At 43.4% G+C, this 22,685-nt stretch overlaps 1 protein-coding gene across 1 annotated transcript in view; it reads right to left on the bottom strand.

The window, feature by feature from the left end:
• Window positions 1-21,752, bottom strand: part of MAP3K9 (mitogen-activated protein kinase kinase kinase 9) — a 65,719-nt gene extending 43,967 nt beyond the window's left edge. The window contains exons 1-2 of the mRNA XM_065403250.1: window positions 21,404-21,752; window positions 13,672-14,085 (exon numbers count right to left, since the gene is read on the bottom strand). Of these exons, the coding sequence (XP_065259322.1) occupies window positions 13,672-14,085; window positions 21,404-21,752 (763 nt within the window). The remainder of the gene's footprint in view (window positions 1-13,671; window positions 14,086-21,403) is intronic.
• Between the last annotated feature and the right edge of the window lie 933 nt (window positions 21,753-22,685).

Genomic DNA, 22,685 nt, shown 5'->3' with positions numbered 1-22,685 from the left:
TTCACAGAACACTAACCCTATCAGATGCCATCTGTCACCTGAGAGCAAAATAGCCCCTTTCCAGAGGGAAGTAGCCAGCTAGGAATTGCACCCATACCACACTGCCATCACCAATGCCAGGGTTCAGTGTTTAATTTCCCAGACTTTCTCAAGAAGTATTCGTTATTTTATTAAATCAGAGCTTATAAATCTGTCTGAGGCTATTACTAGAGAATGTTTTAATATAGGCCTTTTACTCCTTGACCTCTTATCTCCTTAATTTCCTTAACCCTAATTTCCCATAGATGCCCACTAGTAGAAGGCAGTCCAGCTTTCCACAACCCATTCAAGAAGTGTTTGGGCTTTCTTTCAGGAATGAGAATATTTAATTGACAAAAGCTGTTTTAATTAAATGGCTTGTGTTTCAGGATGGTACATTTCTAAAGGGAAAAGAGGAGGAGAGGAGAGGAAAGAGGGAAGAGAAAAGAACAGGAAAAGTAAAACACAGAAACATATGTGAACACCAGCAGTGCAAGCCTGAGCTGGTGAGGGAAAGAGATTGGAAAAATGGAGATTCCTATAATGCAGCAACACTTGTGGGAACAGGGGAAATAGACCACAGTGGGGAGATGTGTAAAACAAGGGGAAATGTGATGCTGCAGCACAAGTCAGGGCTGGTAAGAGTTGAGAAAGTAAGCAAGCCAGCCCTGTAAAAGAGGTCTGGATCAGATACTCAGATAAATGTGTTTTCTCTCCTGTTTTAGTTCATCCCTTAAATCTTTTCAGAATGTTCTCATTCAGGATAAACCTCAGAAATGTTTGTCACTGACAGTGTTAGCCTTTGGTTCCTGTACCATCTGAGCACTAATTTTAAAAACACAAGCCCTTGGCTCCCCTAAGCAGTTTCTACACCTATCCCACTAAGCTCACTGTATTTTGAGCTTAGCAACTCCTCCACACCTTTATGCCAGCAGCTAGATCAGTGCTCCCTATCCTCTCTTCCTGGAATGTACATTCTCTCACAAGCAGGCGAGAGATGGCAGAAAATCCTGCAAGACAGCTAGTTTCTAGCACCCTCCAGCTTACACTTCACTACATCTCATCAGCCTATGCATGATGTTGCTAAATGAGTCTGGCACATGAGGACCGGAAACCTAGTTGCTAATGCAGTTCAAACCTGCATTCATCTGGGACTAGCTAGCAAGCATCAAATAACGGCCCAGTGTGCACTGTGATGTCAGCAGAGGGAATGCACTAAAAAGGATGGGAAATTGCAAGGTACAGGAAAGCAAAGAATAATAGTTTTCCTCTTTTAGCATTCCCTTCTGGGTTGCTGCCAATGTTTCTGGGGCTATGGGATGGGCTCCTAATCCCTACCCCTGACAAAAGTGTATTCAATTCGCTGTGTGTTAACTGCTGGCAAGTACATGAAAATTAGTACAACAGGCATGAGCTTGAAGAAGCTGGTCTTCACCAAACACTTGTGAGATGTGACTATGCTATGGGCACAGAAAACAGTTCGAATTTACACAGCACCTTCCATATTAGGAACTCAAAGCACTGTACAGGACTGGGGCTAAGTGTCTAATTATTGTATTACTACCATTTTAGAGATAAGGAAATAGGGATTAAGTTACTTGCCCAAAACAAGTCACTGCTGGAGTCAGAATCCAATCATCACTCCTAGCCTTTAGACCATGCTGCCTCAGACATTTTTATGGATATGCATAGCTTAAAAGAACCCTCTTTCTTAAAGGAATCAATATGAAGTCCAATAGATGCTGAAGAGTAGGAGATGGCCACAGAGCTGTTATCTGCAGCACAGCAAGGAAAAAAACTTCCAAATGTAAGGCCATGTCTACATTACAAAACTACGTCGACCTAGATTATGTCAGCATACAGCCACCGCAGTTATTAAATCACTTGTGTGCACACTTGGCTCCTTGTGTCAGTGGTACGCATCCTCTCCAGGAGCGCTTGTATTGACTGCATTGTCAGTGTGAGGCACTGTGGGACAGCTCCTGGAGGCCAGTAACAGTCAACATAAGCAATGCAACATCTACACAGACACTGTCAATTCCATTATATCGACCATGACTCTACGCCGCTCAGGAAGGTGGTGTTACTAAATCGGTTTGGAGAGGCACTTACTTTAGCAGGAGCCAAAATTAAGTGAAGACACTTCCACAGCTAGGTTGATCCAAAGCAGCTTATGTCAACTTAACCATGTAGTGTAGACCAGGCCTAAAAGGGTACACTATGTATACACACCTTTATTTAAGCTTTATATAGCTTAATATTTTCAGATTCTTATTAATTGTAACACCTTTAGTATATTAGAAAATGGTGAATGATATATCACTATTTACTAGAGAAGTAACTTTTTGTTCATGATTTGGGTCAAGCTGCATAGGAGGGTAACTGGAATTTAAACAGCATATAAAATGTATTTTTATTAAATAAAACAACCTTCAATGTTTTGTATATATAAATTTATCAAATATACCTATGTGAAAGTGACTGGAGGTTAAGTTCCTAATCACCTAAATCTCCTGAAAATGAGAGTCTCCCCCAAGTTACTTTAGCTGTCCTTCAAACTTTTACAATAGAAGATCTCATCCCCTCCCTCCTTACAGACTGGAAGACAAAAAAAAGTTGTCCTGCTTTTTCAACTCAAATAGATTTCTCAACTTTGAACTAATTAGACCAAAGGAAAAATATTTTGTGCCTGTAGATGAGGCTACTGCTGTCAAAAGCTGATTTAGCACTTCAATAGATTCTGGTTCCAGGTGCTTAACTAGTGATTTCCACCAGTTCAACAGTGTGACTTTAAGACACGTTCAGCAAACATGTATTGCCTGAACGGTTCACTTCCAGCCCTGAAATTTATTATGCTTGACAAGACTGATGGGGGATTATTAGATGCCTATGTCCTCGCAGCAGCATCTTCTTTGGCAGATAGACATCTACCCTGGAACTTGGGGTTGAGAATGCTGGCAAGAGAATTAGGTGGAGTAAGTGCTTGATCCATCCGTGTCCTCAGTGACTGCAATTTAACTTTGTTGGGTATTTCTTCAACGACTCTTGAAGTTCTCTCCAAATTCAGTAGCATCAGCAATAAAGCAGCAATCTTTCTGCAGTTCATCCAAGGCTATGAAAATATGCTGTATACTGAAACTTATCTTCTACATTTCTCTTTAGTCCAATGTTGACTACTTTGACTGTGATAGTTCCTTCTATTCTGTCACAATGTTCTGCACCAATTGTCATCAGAATATGCCAGTTCTTAATAAATAGCTCAAAATAGTCAACCCTTGAATTCCATATACATCTTGGAAAAATTAGTGTGGATCCTCCTCCCCCCTTCAGTGAAGCTGATGCAAAGTGATTGTTACAGAAGTATTTTTGCGATTTCAACATTTTCCTGTATTTGTGGAGTTGTACTTTAGTCTTTGGCTAAAAGATGCATTAAATGAGCACTGCACTCATATGTTGTAAGTTTCAGGTTCCCTTCATTATATTCTAGATTTCTTCTCATCTTTTCTACATTTGTGACAAAGCTATGTGGACAAGGCTTTCATTTCCCTACACTGAAAGACTTGGCCTAGTTATTCTAGCCAGCTTTTCAAGTACTGAGACACTTACAGGCCAGTACAAGCTTAGTTCATTGCATTTGATCAGTGACCATTTAGAGCAGGGGTCTCAAACTCAATTTACCTAAGGGCCAGTGCCAGATCTCAAATCCTCCCAGCGGGCCAATAATGTCACTGAAGATGGTGTTCAAAAAAGAAAACATTTATATTGTATTTTTTATTTCGAATTTCTTAGAAATAATAAAACTCTCATACAACTTCATACAATTCTTCACCTGCCAGAGTTTTTAGTGTGTGCCAGAAACCTGGCAACACTTCAGTTCTGTCAGTTTGTTGATGTTTTGCCTCAGTGACTGAGCAGCTGAAACCTTCAGGATTGCAGCAAGGTGTACATCAGATAGTTGTGTTCAGTATTTTGACTTGTTTATATTTATTGTGGAAAAAAGTGACACTGCCTCCATGGCTGACTCTGCCCGGCAACTAATGATGGTATCTCTGTCCCTCTCCCCCAGCCATTGCTGGCAGCATGGCTGCATGCGTCTCTCCTCCGCGGGCCACAGATGGCCTGCGGGCCGGGACTTTGAGACCCCTGATTTAGAGGAAATAAGAATAATCCTGAGGTTAAGACATGGCACTGGGAGTCAGAAGACTTAGCTGTCTTTGCAGCTCTCCAACAAGCTCGGGGCAATCCTGGGCAACCTATTAGAACGCTCTATTCTTGTTTCCCCAACAAAAATATCTTTCCTCACCAAGTTATTGTTAAGTATAATTCAATGTTTGTAAAGTGTTTTTAAGGTACTTAGATAGGTGCTATGGAAACTACAAGTATTAACCATAGCACCATACTTGTGGGCCATAGAAAATGGTATAAGGGTTTTCAGTGATGGGGAAAGAGCTGCTGGGTCAAGTGAAAAAACAATTTGCAGGGGAGAGGAAGAATCTTGCTAAGTTCTACTGCAATTCTCCCATAATCCCCCATCCAAACAAAAACAATTCTATAAAAGCATATTGCAGCTCAGATGGGGGGGTGCAGAAGTCATCCCAGACATTCATGATGAATGCCGAGAATTAATCTCTCTCCATGCTACACTGTCTGAAATATACAGATCCTGAAAGCTAAGTAAGAAGTCTACAACATTGCTAAAGAGACAAAAAGCAATAAGTATTTAATGGAGGTGGTGGGGGATGAGCTTGCCAGCTGTTTATACCAGTGTTTTCTAAGTTTCATGTAGCATAATGTCTTGAGTATGAAACTCAGTTTTGAGAGATAATAGTTTGAAAGATTGCATCCAAAATAAGTTTTTATTGCATTGCACTGGTTTACTGAAATAAACTTCATCCCTTCTCCAATTTTCAAGTACTCAGCCTACATAATTCTGCTTCATGAATGACAATCACTTCCTTGAACAATTTGTTCTTGGTGACCCTGCATTTAGGAAAGAAATTCTTCCAACTACTGTACATGAAGCGAGTAACAGACTTGCATATAGATTAGGTTTGGGTTTCCCTACATACTATATGCATACTCCCCCTCATTACATCATTATAGGCCCTGTCACCACCTGCTGTGCTGGATACTTTGCCACTAGTTTCAGTGGGACTGTGTCTTCTTACACCAGGTGTGAATTTAGCCCCACAAGTTAAGCACTTTAAAAGATTCTGTAGCAAGGACTTCACTGGCCACCCTTGAAATTCCACAATTTGGAAAGAAAAACCACAATGTGAATTCTGATTCTGCTAACAAGCAGATATTCTCCCACCCCAACCCTATCCAACATCAGCTATATTAAAAGGGGGAACATATCTGCCTAGATCATGGAAGCAAAAGCATTTTAATTATCAGACGTGTGAGTGTCCAGCAAAGCTCACCAGCTGTCCCATTCTATCAATCTGGAGCATGTGATGGATGTGACAGCACAACTTCCTGGAGTTTAAGCTGAACTGTACGGTAACACTAAAGAGCTAATACTTAATGGGGGAAGGGGACGTTTAGGCCTCCAGAGCCATGATATATTTATAATTGATACATTTCACTCAGCTAGGGTGAAGTAAGTCTTTTTGTTTTAGTGGAAAAACATCTTGAATGTCTGTGAAAAAGAGAACCCTGGAAAAAAAAGTGGAGTTTCTCCTTTGTGGATTGAGATTCAATTCCTGCCAATTGCTTGGTTTAAAGCACCTTTCTTTTTTAGGCTTGAATTAGCCTGCACTTTATAATCATTTAAGTGCTCCATGGGAAATAATTAAGTCTAGAAGCCAGCTCAATTCTTCCTCAAATCACATCAACTTGGAAGTTTGGGGATAAAGGGACTTCCTGGAATCAAGACAGCAAAACCAAGAAACATCAGCAATGTCATGGGAGTAAAAACTGTCTATCAGGTAGGAATCACATGAATGGCATTTTGTTAATTAGGTCCATTAAGACTTTTTGAAAGTTTAGGCCTATTATAATAGTGTCTATATATATTTAGAATATTATGACAAAGCTTCAGCAGGAGCCACCTCCAGCTGGGAATATAATGGTAAAATGGAATAATTTTGATGCTACATTTGCAATCACGTTTCCACTTTGTGCAGTTTTCTTTTAGTTATATGCAGCATGAGATCTCTCTCCTCATCCCCCTTCCCTCACCACAGCAAGTGGGTGGCAGTATATCCCCATAGCTATGAGTAGGGCCCTACCAAATACACGGCCATGAAAAACACGTCATGGACCATGAAATCTGGTCTCCCCCCGTGAAATCTGGTCTTTTGTGTGCTTTTACTCTATACTATAGAGATTTCACGGGGGGAGACCAGCGTTTCTCAAATCGGGGATCCAGACCCAAAAGGGAGTTGCGGGGGGAGGGGGGGTCCACAACGTTATTTTAGGAGGGTCGCGGTATTGCCGCCCTTACTTCTGTGCTGCCTTCAGAGCTGGGTGGCCGGAGAGCGGTGGCTGTTGGCCGGGCGCCCAGCTCTGAAGCCAGCACCCCGCCAGCAGCAGTGCAGAATTAAGGGTGGCAATAGAATACAATGCCACTTTTACCTCTCTGCTGCTGCCTTTTACTTCTGTGCTGCTGAAAGTGGCGGCTGCTGACTGAGGACCCAGCTCTGCAGTCAGCAGCACAGAAGGCAGAGCCGTCACCAGCAGCTGCGCAGAAGTATGGGTAGTAATACCGCAACTCCCCCTACAATAACCTTGCAACCTCCCCACAACTCCTTTTGAGTCCTGACCCCTACGGTTACACCACCATGAAATTTCAGATTTAAATAGTTGAAATCATGAAATTTATGATTTTTAAAATCCCATGACCATGAAATTGACCAAAATGGACCATGAATTTCATAGGGCCCTAGCTATGAATATAAGTGCACTACCCCAGAAGTTGATGTTCAAGTCAAAGCTAGATTTAGATATTAAACAGAAAATGGAACTAACTCCATGCTTCTAAACAGTTGCTACAGAGAGGCTCACAGATCCATGATGGACCCCAAACTACAGTTGACAGTACTATTAGCACCACCACCTGACTATGTGCTACAATTACAAAAAAAAAAACCACACACACACACACACACACACACACCACACACTCAAATCCCAAGGCAGGAGAGGCAGCAACCTGATGGGAGTGCACAGAGTTGATCCTACCTATTACCAGGAAACAAATGAGGGTTCTAGAAGGTAAAACGCTTCCTGCCACAATGCACAGTCAGTTCCCCCCTTAAAGGTTACTCTGTCTCCTCCCTTTCATACCACAAGCACACCCAATAAAGAGAACCAATAGGAAGCCCTGTAATACAGAAGAGGTGGTAGAGTGAATCACCTAGATCCACCACCCCAATCAATATTATATCTATATCTCACCTGGTCTCGCTACACACCAGTTATCATTAAGTCATAATCTATCAACAGTTATTATACAGCAGAATCTCAGACCCTGCAGCAATCAGTTATTAACTAGGTTTAAAAATACAACCTTGTTTAAATATGAACGGAATTTTGACTCTTCCAGTAGGTAATTCTATTTCTGCCCAAAGAAATAAGAACCTCTGCTTGCTCAGTATTGTCTTATTAATATTTGGTTGTTTTACTCAGACTGTTCTCATGGGTATCAAATACCCCATATGGTCTCTGCATTTTGAGCATGTGACTTAGAGTTTGTATAAGATAATATATTAAAATATTGAACCAAAAAACTTTTCAAAAGGAAAGTAACAGCCCCCCCCTTAGATCGCAGAATTAGAGTAACAACTGCCTTCAAAGTTGTATAATTGAAAACAAGTATCTGTATAATCTCATTAAGAAAAAAAAAGTGCCACTAATTTAGACAAGTTAAGAAAAACAAAGAACCAAGGAAAAGGCCTGAACTGAAAACTTTCCCACTCTCTTGAATGTCTTAATGAATGGATTTTCCAATACATCAGTAGCAAAAATAAAAAGTTAGCACTAGCATATCATTGCATGCAGACAGGGAAATAACTCCTCAGGACCAATAACCCATGTTGTGACTGATGAATGGGCAGTAAGTGAAAGACTTCTTTTTGGCAGAAAATAATGCAGGAGTAGAGAGCCCACCACATCCTGTATATTTCTAGCAGCATTGTACAATGTATCCACAAAGCCTGGCAAACTGACAAAGGACAGAACCTCGAAAGGTGAGTCTACAATATTCCTCAAGTTGGTCACAGCTCTCCAGAAGTATATATTCTTACTCACCTTTATGATCTTAAAAAATACAGGACTAGTGCTCCCTGCACTCCCCACTGAACCTGCATGTATGTGTGTAAAATTATCATGCCAATTTATTAGCTAGAAAGTGACAATGCTCCCATCTCTCACCTTCCTGTTGGTGGGGGGCACCAATCTCTATGCCCAAGAGCAAATAACTCCGATTACCTCATAAAACAGCCTCCCTCTCCTTATATAGAAATATTACCTTTTTAAAGAAAGTAGTGTTGGTGACCCAGTTCAATTCTGATGGAAGATGCCAGATTGAAAGCCCGGGAGAGTTTAGTCAGCGGTTTACACACACACACACACACACACACACACACACACACACACACACACACTGCAGACTTCCATGCTGCCCTGCCAGTGCACCATAATCTTGCCCTGAATGGATCCAACTCTGGGATTGTGGCGGTTGGGGGCGGGAAGAGGGGAGAGAAAGGCAGTGGTTTGATGTCCATTCAGTTTTTCCCTCTGATGAGACTGTCAGGAAGAGGGCCAGTTGTAACTGGGCTATGCTATACCTAGAAAATTAATTGAGTCCACCATTTCATACAGAACTATGAAATAGTAACAATTTTCAGTCACTATTACCCTTGAGCTGGATTTAAGATACTTACCTGGAAGTAAAGGTTAAATGCTCTGCACCTATTTTTTTTAAATCAATTAATATTATGAATTGCTGGGTCAGCTGTTCAGATTCATGCTGAAGTTAGTTGTATTTGGGAGTTTCTGGAAAGGAGCTGTGTTTCACAGTTTTATAGAATGGGGAGCCAAAAGCATGGCAGTGATGGGAAGTCATTAGAAAGTGGCAGCTTTGAAGTATCAATATGGATATTTCAGACTCTACACAATACACCAAAAATTGCTCACTTAGAGAGCAGTATCTTTTAGATTCAATGTGTTAGAAAGACACAAGATTGGAGTCAGAACTCCTGGGTGTTATTCTCAGCTCTGCCCTTACCACACAACATCACCTTGACCATGTCACTTAATCACCCTGCACTTCAGTTTCACTTTTTGTAAAATAGAGACTGACTTTTGTAAAGTGCTTTTAAGATCTTGGATTAGTAATATCTGAAAAGTAATCCCACAATATATTGCAAAAAATAATCATGTTTTACTGAACCAACCAAGAGAGTGCAAGTATCGCTTGTTGGCTGGCTCCTTGCAGCATCAGTTAACTGGCATTATTCCTGTGCTGCCATCTCTAAGGCTGATGCACAAGTAGAGAAGTAAACAAGAGCAGCTATGTTAATTTCTTTATTCCACTAGAAACACAAAAGGGGTAGAAATAAGTGAGGGTGACTGCTCGGTACCTGAAAGTCTTGGCCAATTTGTTTAATTCCTTAGGCTGGATAAATTCTGAGCCTCTCAAACACTATGCAATACAAAGGGAAACCATATTAATCACATACCGGGGGGGGTGGGGGGGAAAACAAACACACACACACACACCCCTTTCTCCGCTTTTCTCCTTTAAAAATAAATAAATAAAGGCATTGTGCAGGGGATAAATCCCAAAACAGCTGCTGTACTTACCCAGTCACATAATTAGGATTATACATCCCATTGAAGGAACCATTAGAAAGCTTGCCTAACAGATTCCAAGTCTGTGCATTGCAGTACAATTGGAAGTCACTTGGCAGCAAAATATCATTATGCACCATAAAGTACAGCACAGACCTCTCAAAAGTCATGGGTGCAGGGTCAGCTATCTTTAAGGATTACATTTGTTTTCTGACACTCTCCGCAAAGCAACCAAACCACTCATCTCAGATCCTCAGAGCTCCCAAGGATGGGGATTTTCTGCTCCAGGTTTAGATAATTACCCCAAACCTACAAGCTTTAAGAGACTGTTCTTCTTATTCCTCACCACATGCATCTCCATGGGCATCACGTTTCAGGAAGTGATAAGAGGATGGAAAGAGGAAAAAAAAGTGGGAGAGATGCCTGAGCTAAGCTGTACAAGGAGCTACAGGCACCCTTACTCGCTTCCCTTTTCATTTAAGGAAAGAAAGTATAGAATCTATTTTGTAGGCTGCATCTCAACTACCAATATCTTCAAGAACAGAAATCATGGAACCTTTAAAAGGGACAATTCAGCTGTGTTCCCCCCTATAAGATGGAATGATCTCCTGTGACAGTGTTGCTGTCCTACTTTGCTCCCTTCCACAGGGGCTAGATCACTGCCCAGTTTCCACCAAACTATGGCAGGACTTCCCCTCTACAGTTACTCCTTGTGACCCACTGTGGCACTATTCACTCTGCCTCAGTCTCCCCCGCAGGAAACTCTCCCAGGTAGAAGTGTCTCTCAGTATCATCCAGCAAGGCACCAGAAACAAATTTGACAACAGTCCAAATACAACATAAACAAAAGCATTTTCTATCCCTCCTGAGCTCTCCAGCTCTCAATTCTTTCCTCCTCTCTTACAGAGTACTGACTCAAGGCTTTCCCCCTCTAGCAGTTTCCCTTCTTCCAGGACCAATCACAGGAGCCAGCCTCCCTCCTGCAACCCTGCTCAATTCTCCTCCAGACGATCTATCTGGGAGTTACCCTTCTACAGGAGCTACCATAGAAGCCAACTGCCCTTCTGCAGTTTCCTTTCCCAACTGAGCTCTCCCAGCTCTTTTGTAGGCAGCCCATGACCCCTTCTTAGTTAGGCTAATTATCAGCTGGCCCTATCAGAATCAGCTGGGAGTGTAGCTGATCTGTCACAGGCAAGGGTGGGCCCAATACCCCTTAGAGGGTCAACCAACCTGTGACATCTTCCCAAAGAACCAGTCCAAGCCCATTATTTTCAAAACCTTTGGAAGGTATAGAAATAGGATTCTACTCTAAAAAACACAGCTTCTCCAGTGCCTGCCAATTAAACCATTCAGTCCCTCAAAAATATTCCATAATTTTTCCCCCAAAACTTGTTTGTTAATATCTACAGAGTATACATTCAAACACGAACTCTTAGTAAGCTCTGAGGCGCCAAAGGTCATACACCATGCATCACAGGAAAATAAAGTTTCCAACTTGATTTGTGTCCTCAATGCCAAAATAATCTGGGAATTTAAGTATTTCATAGATACAGCCAGAAGAGAGTGTACATAAGACAATAAAAACAAGGTCACTCATTGCAGTTATATAGTTTGATAGATAAACTTTAAAAAACTAAACAATCAAGCATCTCTGAACAGCATCTGTACTATGCTGAGTCCATAGTTGTAGTACCAATTAGATTGTTTCCATATTTGCAAAATGTGGGAGATAAAATAATGGAATCTTATTATAGATAATCTAACACCCCTTCCTCAGCTACCAACCTTGGCATTTAGTTTGTTTACTATCCTGCTGCTTTCTGCAGATCTTGCTGGGTGAGAGCAGAAACTTTCCCCCTTCCAATGTTCCTGTATTTTTTTTCTGATAGCATCTTTAACTCACAGTCCTTGATGGAGTGCTGCTGGGCAGGCTTAAGTGGCACAGCATGTGGTGCAATAAATTCTCAGCTTTTCCCCTCTCAACAAGAGAGGCCTCTGGACTTGAAAAAGAATTTTCATATTCACTTTGCCTTAACCTCATCCAGGAACTCACTCATTTCCCCCCCTTCCCCTAATACTTAATGTATTGTTTCCTCCCAAATCGGGTTGGGTGGGATTTTTGAAAAGTTATCTAGCGTCTCAGTCTGACTTCATCTGCAGTGGAGCAAGCGCCACTAATTTACTTTGCCAACATTTACTGTTGCTCTTCACAGCACGGACGGTACAGATAAGCTATAACATTTTGCTTCTCTATCCCAACCAGAACTCTGTGCTTGGCTGAGGAACTTAACTTATCATGCAGCTTGCAATACTCTACATTTTTAGACTCAACAAATTCAAAATGAAATACACCGCTACCTCGATATAACGCGACCCGATATAACACGAATTCGGATATAACGCGGTAAAGTGGTGCTCCGGGGGGGGGGGAGGGGGGGAGATGCACACTCCGGTGGATCAAAGCAAGTTCAAGATAACGCGGTTTCACCTATAACGCGGTAAGATTTTTTGGCTCCTGAGGACAGCATTATATCGAGGTAGAGGTGTATGCAGACAAAAGGAGTTTTAAAAATGAGTTTTATGCTTTATGGTACCTTTCACTGAATAATTCAAAATGTTCTGTAAGTGTTAATGAATGAAGTCTCACAGCCTCCTTATGAAATAGGCAAATAAGTGTTTTCTTACAGATGGAGAAAATAGGCACAAAAATTCAAGAATAGGTCAGCATCAGAGCTAGGACCTACTCTGGTCAACTCTTCACTTCAAAGCATTTACTAACATGCCTTTAACACATCCACAACACAGAAGGGAAATGAAAATTTTTAGGATTCTGGGAAAAATTTAAAAATTGGGATTATTTACTTTAGAAAAGAGATGAATAAAAGGAACAATGACAGCAGTATGTTACAGAGAAAGTTGGTTGAGAGCTTCTGTGCTCCTTGTCTTGAAACACAAGACCAGAGGGACATTCAATTAATTAAAAGTGTAACAAAGACTAAACACTTTTTCCATACAACTCATAATTCAACTACGAAACTCGCAGCCACAGAATTTCCCTGAGGCTAAAAACTTAAGACTCAAAAAGGGATTGGACATTTACAGGGATGAGGCTATCTAAAGTTAACAGTTAATGCTAACAAATTTGAAAGCAACATTATGCTTCAGATCTTAATCTAAATCTCTAATTATAAGGGATTAGGATGAGAGTAGATCATTCCACACCTGCCAAATGTGAGGTTTCTTGTATTTTTTTCGTCTTCAGCATCTGGTGCTGGCCATTATTAGAAACAGCATACTCAACCACATCTGGACCACTGGCCTGATCCAGTAGGGCAATTCTTACGTTCCTAATATTAAGTATTACTTACATTTACCTCAGGTTTACCTAGTCTCATTATTCTACTGAAGGATAATGCAAATTTGCATTTTAAGTTCAGTGGTACTTTCCTACATACTGATATATGCTGAAGTGATTCAATTCAACTCCTTTTGAGATCTCAGGAGTATTAGTTGTTTGTAAGCAAGTATGTATATTAGCTCACTGTACAAATATGTTTCCTGTTGGGGAAATATTGTCCTTTACTGCATGCAACCAACTTGGTTACCTCTGCAAAGTACACACGACTGACACTGTGAAATTAACACTTGCTCTAAGTCTTTGTTTATAAGATGCTTACTACCATGTTGCTGAGAACTTAGCTTCCTTGCAACACTCAGTTTTCTTATCCCCAACGGATTGCACTAGAAGATACAGTGGTTCACAACACAGGATTTAAATTAGCAATATTCCTCCTTCCTTACCACTTCCTTTCAAAACCCAATCCGAACCCTGGCTACACAAGGCATAGTACTTACTGTTGCTGGACTTGAGGTCACGGTGGATAATAGGAACAATCGCTTCGTCATGCAGGTAATTCATTCCCCTGGCAATCTGGACTGCCCAGTTCACTAGTATGTCTGGGGGGATCCTTTTACCTGACAGCACCCTATTTAGCGACCCACCACGGGCAAACTCCATGATCAGGCAGAGGGTAGGTTCCTTCAGACACACTCCCCTGAGGGCAATGATGTTGGGATGCTTTAACATAGCAAAGAGCTTGGCCTCTTGGCGGACATTCTCAATGGTCTGGCTGATGTCCTCATCAGGGTCATAACGAGCTGCCTTGACAGCAACCTCATCTCCTTCCCAAACAGCTCGATAGACTTTTCCAAAGCCTCCTATGCCAATGATTTCCTCCAGAGCCAGCTCTGAGAAGTCAATCTCCAGTACTAGGGAGAGAGAAAAATAAATGTTAGACTGTTCTTAAGAATTATCCAACCACTAGATGATACATGGAAAAGTCTGTGATGCCCAATGCCATCCTTACAAAATAAGTCAACCTCTAGTAAGTAGTTCACTTATGGCTTCTATTAGACTCACCCTTAAACAGTAGGAATGAAAAAAATAACTCTGTGCCTCCCTACTGTGATCTGAGGGATCTTCTGGGGGTTGGCAAATTTTTATAAATATTTTGTAAAACCCATCATGAAAATTACTCTTGGGGGAATTCGGCACTGCTGTGCATACACAGAATTTATATCCCCCTGCAGACTTCTTTACTTCCCCGCAAAAAAATGACTTTCTGATGGGAAAGCAAAGGGAAGCCACAAGAGCAGTCATGCAACCTTCCCCAGCAGTATGTTTTGGGTGCCCAGGGCAGCCAGCAGAGAGGTAAATCACTGTAGGAAAGGGGGCAGGACTGGGGAAGACCCAAGTGGTGGCTCCTACCCTGTGCCAGGCTCAGCTGCTAGTCCCGGCTGGGCTGGGGAAGACAGGACTTCCTCTTCTCCTGCACAGCATCTGGTCTGAGTCAGACCCACCCCCAGATTTCTCCCCAGGCTGCAGGAAGCTCTGCAAACTGCACCCATCACTTCCTCAGCTGCAGGGGGAAGGATCACTGTATGGGGAGCTGCTCCCCCATCCGTCCAACCCCAGTGCATCCAGACCCCCCTCATACCCAGATCCTCCCTCCTAGCCTCACCCCTCCCTCCTGCACTCTGAACCCCAACACCCAATGAACCCCACTCCCTTTGCACCTGGACCAGCCCAACGAGCCACCCACAACCAGATCCCCACCAAGCCCCACTCTCCAAGCATCTGGACCCCTCCATACCCAGACCCCCCTGCCGAGCTCTATCCCCCCCTCCCCACACCCAGACCTCCCCCCCCCGGCTGAGTCCCATTACTGTTGCACCCAGAACCCCCCGCAACAAGCCCCTGTGCATCCAGATCCCCCCTGCACCCGGATCCCCCACTAAGCCAGCCACACCCAGCTTGCCCCACACAGAACCCTCTCAACCCACACCTGGATCCCCCCACACACTAAGCCCCTCCATGCTTGGATCCTGCCTGCCCACACCTGGTGCACCTGGCATGGAGGGGCAGGGCCTTGGGGTGTTTCTGGGGCAGATCCGGTACTTGTGCTATGTCAGGGTTGGGTGCAGCCTCACCGCTGAGTCCATGTCCCGGGGCAGGATTTGCAGAGTGGTCTCCCACCTCTGTGCAGCTAGTGGCCTGTGCTCCCCAATGCCATGCTGGAGCCTCCACATTTATTTGACAAAAAAAATTTACAGAATTTTGCAGAATTTTAAGACATTGTGTGCAGAATTTTTATTTTTTTGGCACAGAATGCCCTCAGGAGTAGAAAATGTTCTCCATCTGCACATGAGTTCATTGAACTTTATCTTCAGGCAGTGCGTTTAGTTTGTGATACACCTTTATTAAAACATCCACAGTTTGACATAAATAAATGCTTTTAAACTATTTTTTTATTTCCTGACCCCATCACATGATGTGTCAGGATTACACTCTATTCACATAGTAGCCACTGCTATAGACCTAGTCAAAAGCAAACAAAAATTGCATTTTTTTGCATTTGCTCCTTCTGTGTCTATGCTTATTCAACTGCTACAAACATGTTTTCACTCCTGTTAAAATCTAGTTTGCGCCCGTTTGGCTGTATAGGCTGCAGGGCTCTCTCACCAACAGGTCAACAGAATTATCAGCAGAGTTCTGATGTCACTGACATTATTTGAGAGACAGCACAGTGGGATTTTCAGACTGCACACTGAGTTTGCAGAACTGATAATAAGAAGAGTCATCTTTGGACCATCACATAATGTGACTTTGATATGGAAATATTTAATATGGAAAACCAGAGGGTCATCATTTTAAAGATTTATTTAAACACACACACACACACACACACACACCCCACAACTGAACCTTAAATTGTATATACTGGCTCAGACTGGTGATTGCACAAAATTAAGTTTGTTTGTAATTTTGGTTGACTTGTTTCTGACCAAGATCAAGGAAACATGGATTAGACACAAGCAAGACAGAGAGATGCTATAATTAGGCTTGGAAGGATTAGATTTTTAATCAGCACATGTTAGTAAACAGCAATTTCACCAAAGACCCACAAACCCACAATAAAATAATTCCATCAATAATACTCAAACTTTACAGATGGGCAAAGTAAGAAAAATCCTGCTTGAGTATTTAGAGACTGATTTAAGGGTATTTGCTTTGTATATTTTCATGTGCTGTTGATAATTTGTGTTTTAACAAACATAAAACTTTTACTTTTTGAATCTCAACATTTCATTAAATAATTGTCTGACCCACTCCCAAATTTCCCACAACTGAAAATTTAAACTGAAAAAAAATGCTTTAAAACATCAATATGCTTTAAAATTGTTAATAAAAATCAAATTCTGCCAAGCTTAGCTATAAAGTTTCCTCACACAATAGTACCAGCACAACAGAATCCTCACCTTCAACACCTCAACTATTTTATCTAGCGTTACACTGCCTTTCTACAGCACCAGGAGTTTTCACCCGATACAGCTTTCTTGACTCCTGTGACTCTTCCAATACAAGAGACCAAAAAAACCATGCCTAAAACAGGGGAGCCCAGGTTACACTTGTCTAAGATCTATTTTGTCTTCATGTAATCACCCTGTTGAACAGAGCTGGAAAGCAGCCTCTTTCTCCTACTCATGGACACAGTGTCACTCCTACAGTAATGGCACTTTGGTGTTCTAATATTGGTCATCTACATGACTGCAGAAGTCACAGTACCAGTTTCTGACCAAAAATATTAGTGATATTTTAAATCAAGCCTTTCTAAGACAAGAGCAATAACTGACATGAGCCCAATTATTTTGGCACTGAAAGCATCCAAGAGGCATTATTACAGTTATGTTGAGGCCCTCCAGTGCAAGTACCAGCCCTGGTACCTCTTGTTAGAAGATTCAAAACAGGAAACAGTGCCCCTCTTCTACTTTTTGAATCTTGCAACTGAATTCCAGCTGTTGCACTATTTCCCTATACCCTGCCTCTAGAGAGAGAGAAAGGGAAGTTAAAATGTACTTTATGTGCAGATACACAACTATAAAACAAGCTTTATGGACCCAACAATCTACCCTCTGAAAATGCTTTAGAGAGGCTGTTGATCATAGGATTTTCCCATAAGTACTTTAGCTAATAAGCTAAAAAGATAGAGGAAAGGAGTGCAGAAAAGTGATGAATTAGTGCTGGCCTGATGTTAATTGGTTAAAGAACCTTGAGACATAGCAAAATCTTTACATCCAGATTTGATATCAACATACACACTCCAGTGAAAAGGTATGATTCTGATCCCAGGGGTGCTGAATGGACAGTTCCTCTAGCAATGCATCTTGTAGTTAATGGCTCGAAAGCTAGGGAAGGAATAGAATGGCTCTGGATGTAGTAATAAAATTCTTCCAGATGCTCTGCTCCATTACAAAAGCATACTCTAGTAACTGACATACAAAAGAAACACAGAAAATGTAGAAGGAAGTGCTGGGGATGGAAGGAAGAAAAGAGTTATTAAAAAAGAAAGCCAAAGTATGACAGATTCTCCACAAGGAAGGGGAGAGACAGAACTGCCATGTTTGTATCTTGTAATTCAATCCTGATTTGCAAGCAGGGCCAGCTCCAGCGTTTTTGTCGCCCAGAGTAGTGGAAAGAAAAAAAAAAAAGCTGCGATCAGCAGCACTTCGGCAGCAGCTCTACTGTCACTGCTTCGTTCTTCGGCGGCAATTCGATGCCCGGTCCTTCCCTCCGAGAGGGACTGAGGGGCCTGCCACCGAATTGCCGCCGAAGAGCCGGACATGCTGCCCCAAGCACCTGCTTGCTGCGCTGGTGCCGGCCCTGTTTGCAAGTTATACTCTCATGCTGGAAACACAATGTGATTTTATGCCCAGTGATTATTTGAGGTTTTGTACCTCCACAAATAAGCTTGCATCTCATAGCAAAACTTCATTTGTAGTTAGAAATTAGTTAGTTTTCAGTTTCACTTGCAGTTTGTATGTTGCTTTCAGGTAAACTGGGATAGCAACCTCACAATCTTCCTTCACCCATGGATAGTCTAATCAAGAAAATCTAAGGGAATAACTAGGAGTTTACCTTTGGAGAAATCAACAAAATCTAAGACAATAATAGAATCAGAACTGGAAGGGACCTCGACAGGTCATTTAGTCCAGTCTCCTGCACTCAAGGCAGGACTAAGTATTATGACTGATTAGATTCTCATTCTTCATATAGTTACAAAAATCCACTGGGTGAGATGTATGAGTTGGTCTAATGTAGTGCAAGGGCATAGAAGTGCACAAAAAACTACTTGTGTTACAAATCCTCATTTTTCTTCACCTTGCTGGAAGTACTAACCCACTTTCTAATTTCAAACGTAAAGTGTAAAAAGTAGTGTTCTCCTGAACTGTAAAAATTAAGGGAAAGATTATATTTTAACAATACTTAAATCCCAAGACAGTAACATTACTAAGAATTAACAGAGAAATCAAATAAACTGAAGTAGATGAAAGGTATACGGATTCCTCAAAGGACTGGTTGCAGAGCCCGTAGATCATTGGTTCGCACCCAAATTAAGTTGAATGTGAGCATAATTACCATTTCATCAATGATTAGTTCAATTGCTAGTGGACAGGAGTCCACAATACATATTGGCATTCACAGTCCTTCAGCACCCCTGCTGGCAGCCTCAACAACGAGGCCATGGATCAACAGAGCACGGAACCTGAACTATCTGTTCACCTCTTGAGGTAATCTGTCTAAATTAGGACTGAGGCACATTGGCTGAGTGGTGGAAGAGAATGTCCTGCTATTGTCCACACTATTCCAGCTATCTGCATGAATGAAGTTGCCAGGACTTTCAGTCCAGCACCTTTCACAAGCATTAAGATAAAAACCCAATTCAACAGCAACCACACACACAACAGATGGGTATACAGCTTGATCAAATTCCATCACTTCTTCATAACAAGCCACTAGGGCACACAAAACCCCTAACGCACAGAGGCAATCCTATCAGCAGGAAGTGCAAAGAGGCCCTATACAGCAGAGGCACTGCAATTCTGCTGTACAAGTGGAGCAGCAGGATTTGGGGCTGCTGGAAGGGGTGTACTCTACAGCAGCCCTCTGAGCACCAACGCACAGGGAATGGAACAGGGTTGGAGAATCCATTGATATGTACATTTCCCCTGCACTCCCAATAAAAAGTTAGGGCCACAGGATCTTGAGCAGTCTCAGGGAAGCAGAAATGGCTCTGTGATGGAGGGATTCCTTTCCACACTCCCTCAGAGATATCTAGCATACCGCTTACTGGTAATATTTGGGCTGTTCCCTGCATGGAAAGATTGAACCATACAACTGCTGAGCAGAGGAGGGCAGAATCATTGATCCAACACTCAGCTTTAATGATCGGAACAGTGTCTGTTTCTTGGTGCTCCTAAACCAGGATTCTCCCATGGGCAGCATGATTTACTATTTAATCCTAGTTACATACTTTTGAGCATACAAGGAGCCAAATAGAAAAACATTAACATTTCACGGATCTTCCTTGAAGGAGTTTACTGTCCTATATGAGCATTTTTGTATACTCTACCACTGCTTTAAACAAAATAAGCTTATTCAAAAAAGAACATCTTAATTTTGGCTTTGAATTCCCAGCATTAATTGAAAAAGATATTAATAGAGAAGCCAGAAACATGTTCTAGATGCAGACATTCTAGAATGTTTTGCTTTCCACAACTATAGCTCGCAGTTAATAAACTGAGAGACTGTGAAATGGCTTCAGGCTACAGAGCAACTAATGGCCCTAATCCTGCAATGAACTCCATAGAGAGAGATCTGTGCACTCCTTCAGAGACCCTCAGAAGTCAACAAGGCTCTGAGTGGGCATAAGAGATCATTACAGGATTGGGCCTAAGTATCTTATGTCAATAAGACTCGTGCACATATCTGAGGGCAGAGTTTGATCTTGAGGACAAAGGGCTGGAAAGCAGCCTGAGCCTTTTAACATACAACATCTTAGGTTAAGAAAGTACACTTTTTTAAAAAAATCAGTTTTAACAAAGGAATATATGGAATAAGTAGCAGCAGCACACAGACATGTCTAATTAAGAATTAACTGGTCTCTTTCCAAACAACCCTTCCCTAAGTGTATTGGGAGAAACACCAAACTACATAAACAATCCTGGGAGCTTTAACCCTGAAATTTTTATTGTCATGCATGAACATACCAAACTCTTGAAAACAGGTTAGTTTAGGAAAAGGTGATTGTTATTTCATTAACCTTAATCTATGTGATGACCTGCATCTAAAATATAGGCGGTGTAGTTCTCTGGAAATTAGAGAAGGATGTGGAAAAGGAAGAAACGCGTTAGGATAAGGAGAACAGTGACATTTGGTGGAATAGGATATGTAACGTACTAGTAAAGAAACTGAATTTTTTTACAGTGATCTCTGCACATCTCAGATGGGACATGATGGATTGTATACAGTACTTCGTCCGCATCTCATCCTTTCACAAGTTATTGCTAAGTAAGGATCCTAGAACCTTAACTTCTAGCTTGCAAGCTCCCTGCTGCGAGTGACAGGATAAATAGGTCGAAAAAGCTGTGTCTGTGACCTCCAACCCTGTACCAGATTACAAAAACAACAAGGAGTCTGGTGGCACCTTAAAGACTAACAGATTTATTTGGGCATAAGCTTTCGTGGGTAAAAACAAGAAGTGAAGTTTTTACCCACGAAAGCTTATGCCCAAATAAATCTGTTAGTCTTTAAGGTGCCACCAGACTCCTTGTTGTTTTTGTAGATACAGACTAACACGGCTACCCCCCGATACCTGTACCAGACTGACACTGTGCCCCACTTGGCCTAGATAATTCCACCACCAATGCCAAAATCCATGGGGTGGGTGAGGAGTCAGTGTAGACACTTTAAGGACAAGGTCATTATATATAAATCATACACTTGAGCTGCAGGAGGCTGGCACTGCCTGACCAAGAAGCCCTACCCGGGGCTGAGGAGCTACCTCCCAACCCACCCCCTCGCAGGCTCCTCAGCACAGAGAAGGCAACTCCCTGCTGTCACTTACAGGCTAAAATTAAAAGACAAGAAATAGTGACAGGCTAGGCCGCCCCCCCTTTCCGCCCCAGTAGGACCGGGCCCACCCCTCAATAATCCCCACCCCCCGCCAATGGCCCGCTGCTCCCTTACGGTGTATGGCCGGGGGCGGCGCGTAGTGGGGCCGCAGCTCCTGGGCGCCCCCCTGGCGGCGGCTGTGCGCGCTGCTGCTCACGTAGTTGCTGGGGAAGATGCCCACGCGCTGGTCGATCCGCCCGGTCCACCAGCCCTCGTCCCCGGACACGAGCGAGTCCCGCGACAGCACCTGCACCACGTCCCCCGGCCGCAGGCTCAACTCGTCGTCGCCGCACGCCTCGTACTCGAACACTGCGGTCCAGAGCGGCCCGCCCGGAGCGGGCTCCTCTCCCGGGCTGCTGCTGCGGCCGCCGTCGGCCCCTGCCTCCGGCTGCGGACTGGTGCTGCGCGCTGTGAAGGGCTCCATGGAGCGGCTGCTCCATAGGGGGAGGCGCCCGCAGAAGCCGGGCGCCGCCGCCGCGTCCACTGCTCATACAGCCGGACCCAGGGGCGCCTCCAGGCAGCGCAGCAGGTACAGGCGGGAGTCAGCGGGGACTTCTTTAGCCCAATCTAGGGACGGGCACGGGCAAGTGCCGGGCACCCTTGAGCCGCCGCATCCCCCATCTCCTGCTGCCGCGCATCCTCAGCCACCTGACTCTCCGCTCCCGCAGCTTCTGCTCGGAGCGCGGGCCCCGCCCCCTCTGCCAGATATTCATCTCTATTGGCTGATGAGGTTGTCCATCAGCACCTCTCCTACCTGATTGAAGATACTCAGCCACACCCCTCCCAGGGAAATCCCCGCCCACCCGTTCCTGATCTCTCGAGCTCACCGGCGTTCTCCCAGTTGGCCCTACGCCCTATCAGTGGTGGTTTTTCATTGGCCTGACGGCCCACGTCAGTTAAACCGCCAGAGCACCGCCCCTTCTGCTACTTTGCGGCGGAGGAGTCTATTCTCTGTGTTGCTCGTTTCATTGGCTCGGAGGGTGTGGGCGTGTACCATGAGATTAAACGCCTCGTTTGGATTGGGCAATTGTCCCCGCGGAGAACGTTTGTTTGTTTGCCATTGGTTGGGAGGAGGGTTCAGTAAGACGCTGCCGTCCAACTGCAGCTTTAACCGACGTCACGTCTGTGGGCGCACCTGTTGCGGCGTCGGAGCAGCAGAGTCAGCAGTAACCGCGACAAGTGGCGTCTGGCTGGTTTAGCGCGAGGCTGAGCCGGTGGGTGGCACTGCCCCTACTCACGGCTCTCGGGGGCGGTGTGAGTCACTAGCGAACCCATGGGACGCCTCAGGGGTGCGAGCCCGCGTCTCCTCAGAGCGGTCACAGGCCTTCTCCCTTACTGCCCCTGCAGCGTCCGCGGG

The sequence above is a fragment of the Emys orbicularis genome, chromosome 4 (genome assembly GCF_028017835.1).
Source record: "Emys orbicularis isolate rEmyOrb1 chromosome 4, rEmyOrb1.hap1, whole genome shotgun sequence".
NCBI lineage: Eukaryota > Metazoa > Chordata > Testudines > Emydidae > Emys > Emys orbicularis.
This window is presented reverse-complemented; position numbering and strand designations above follow the sequence as displayed.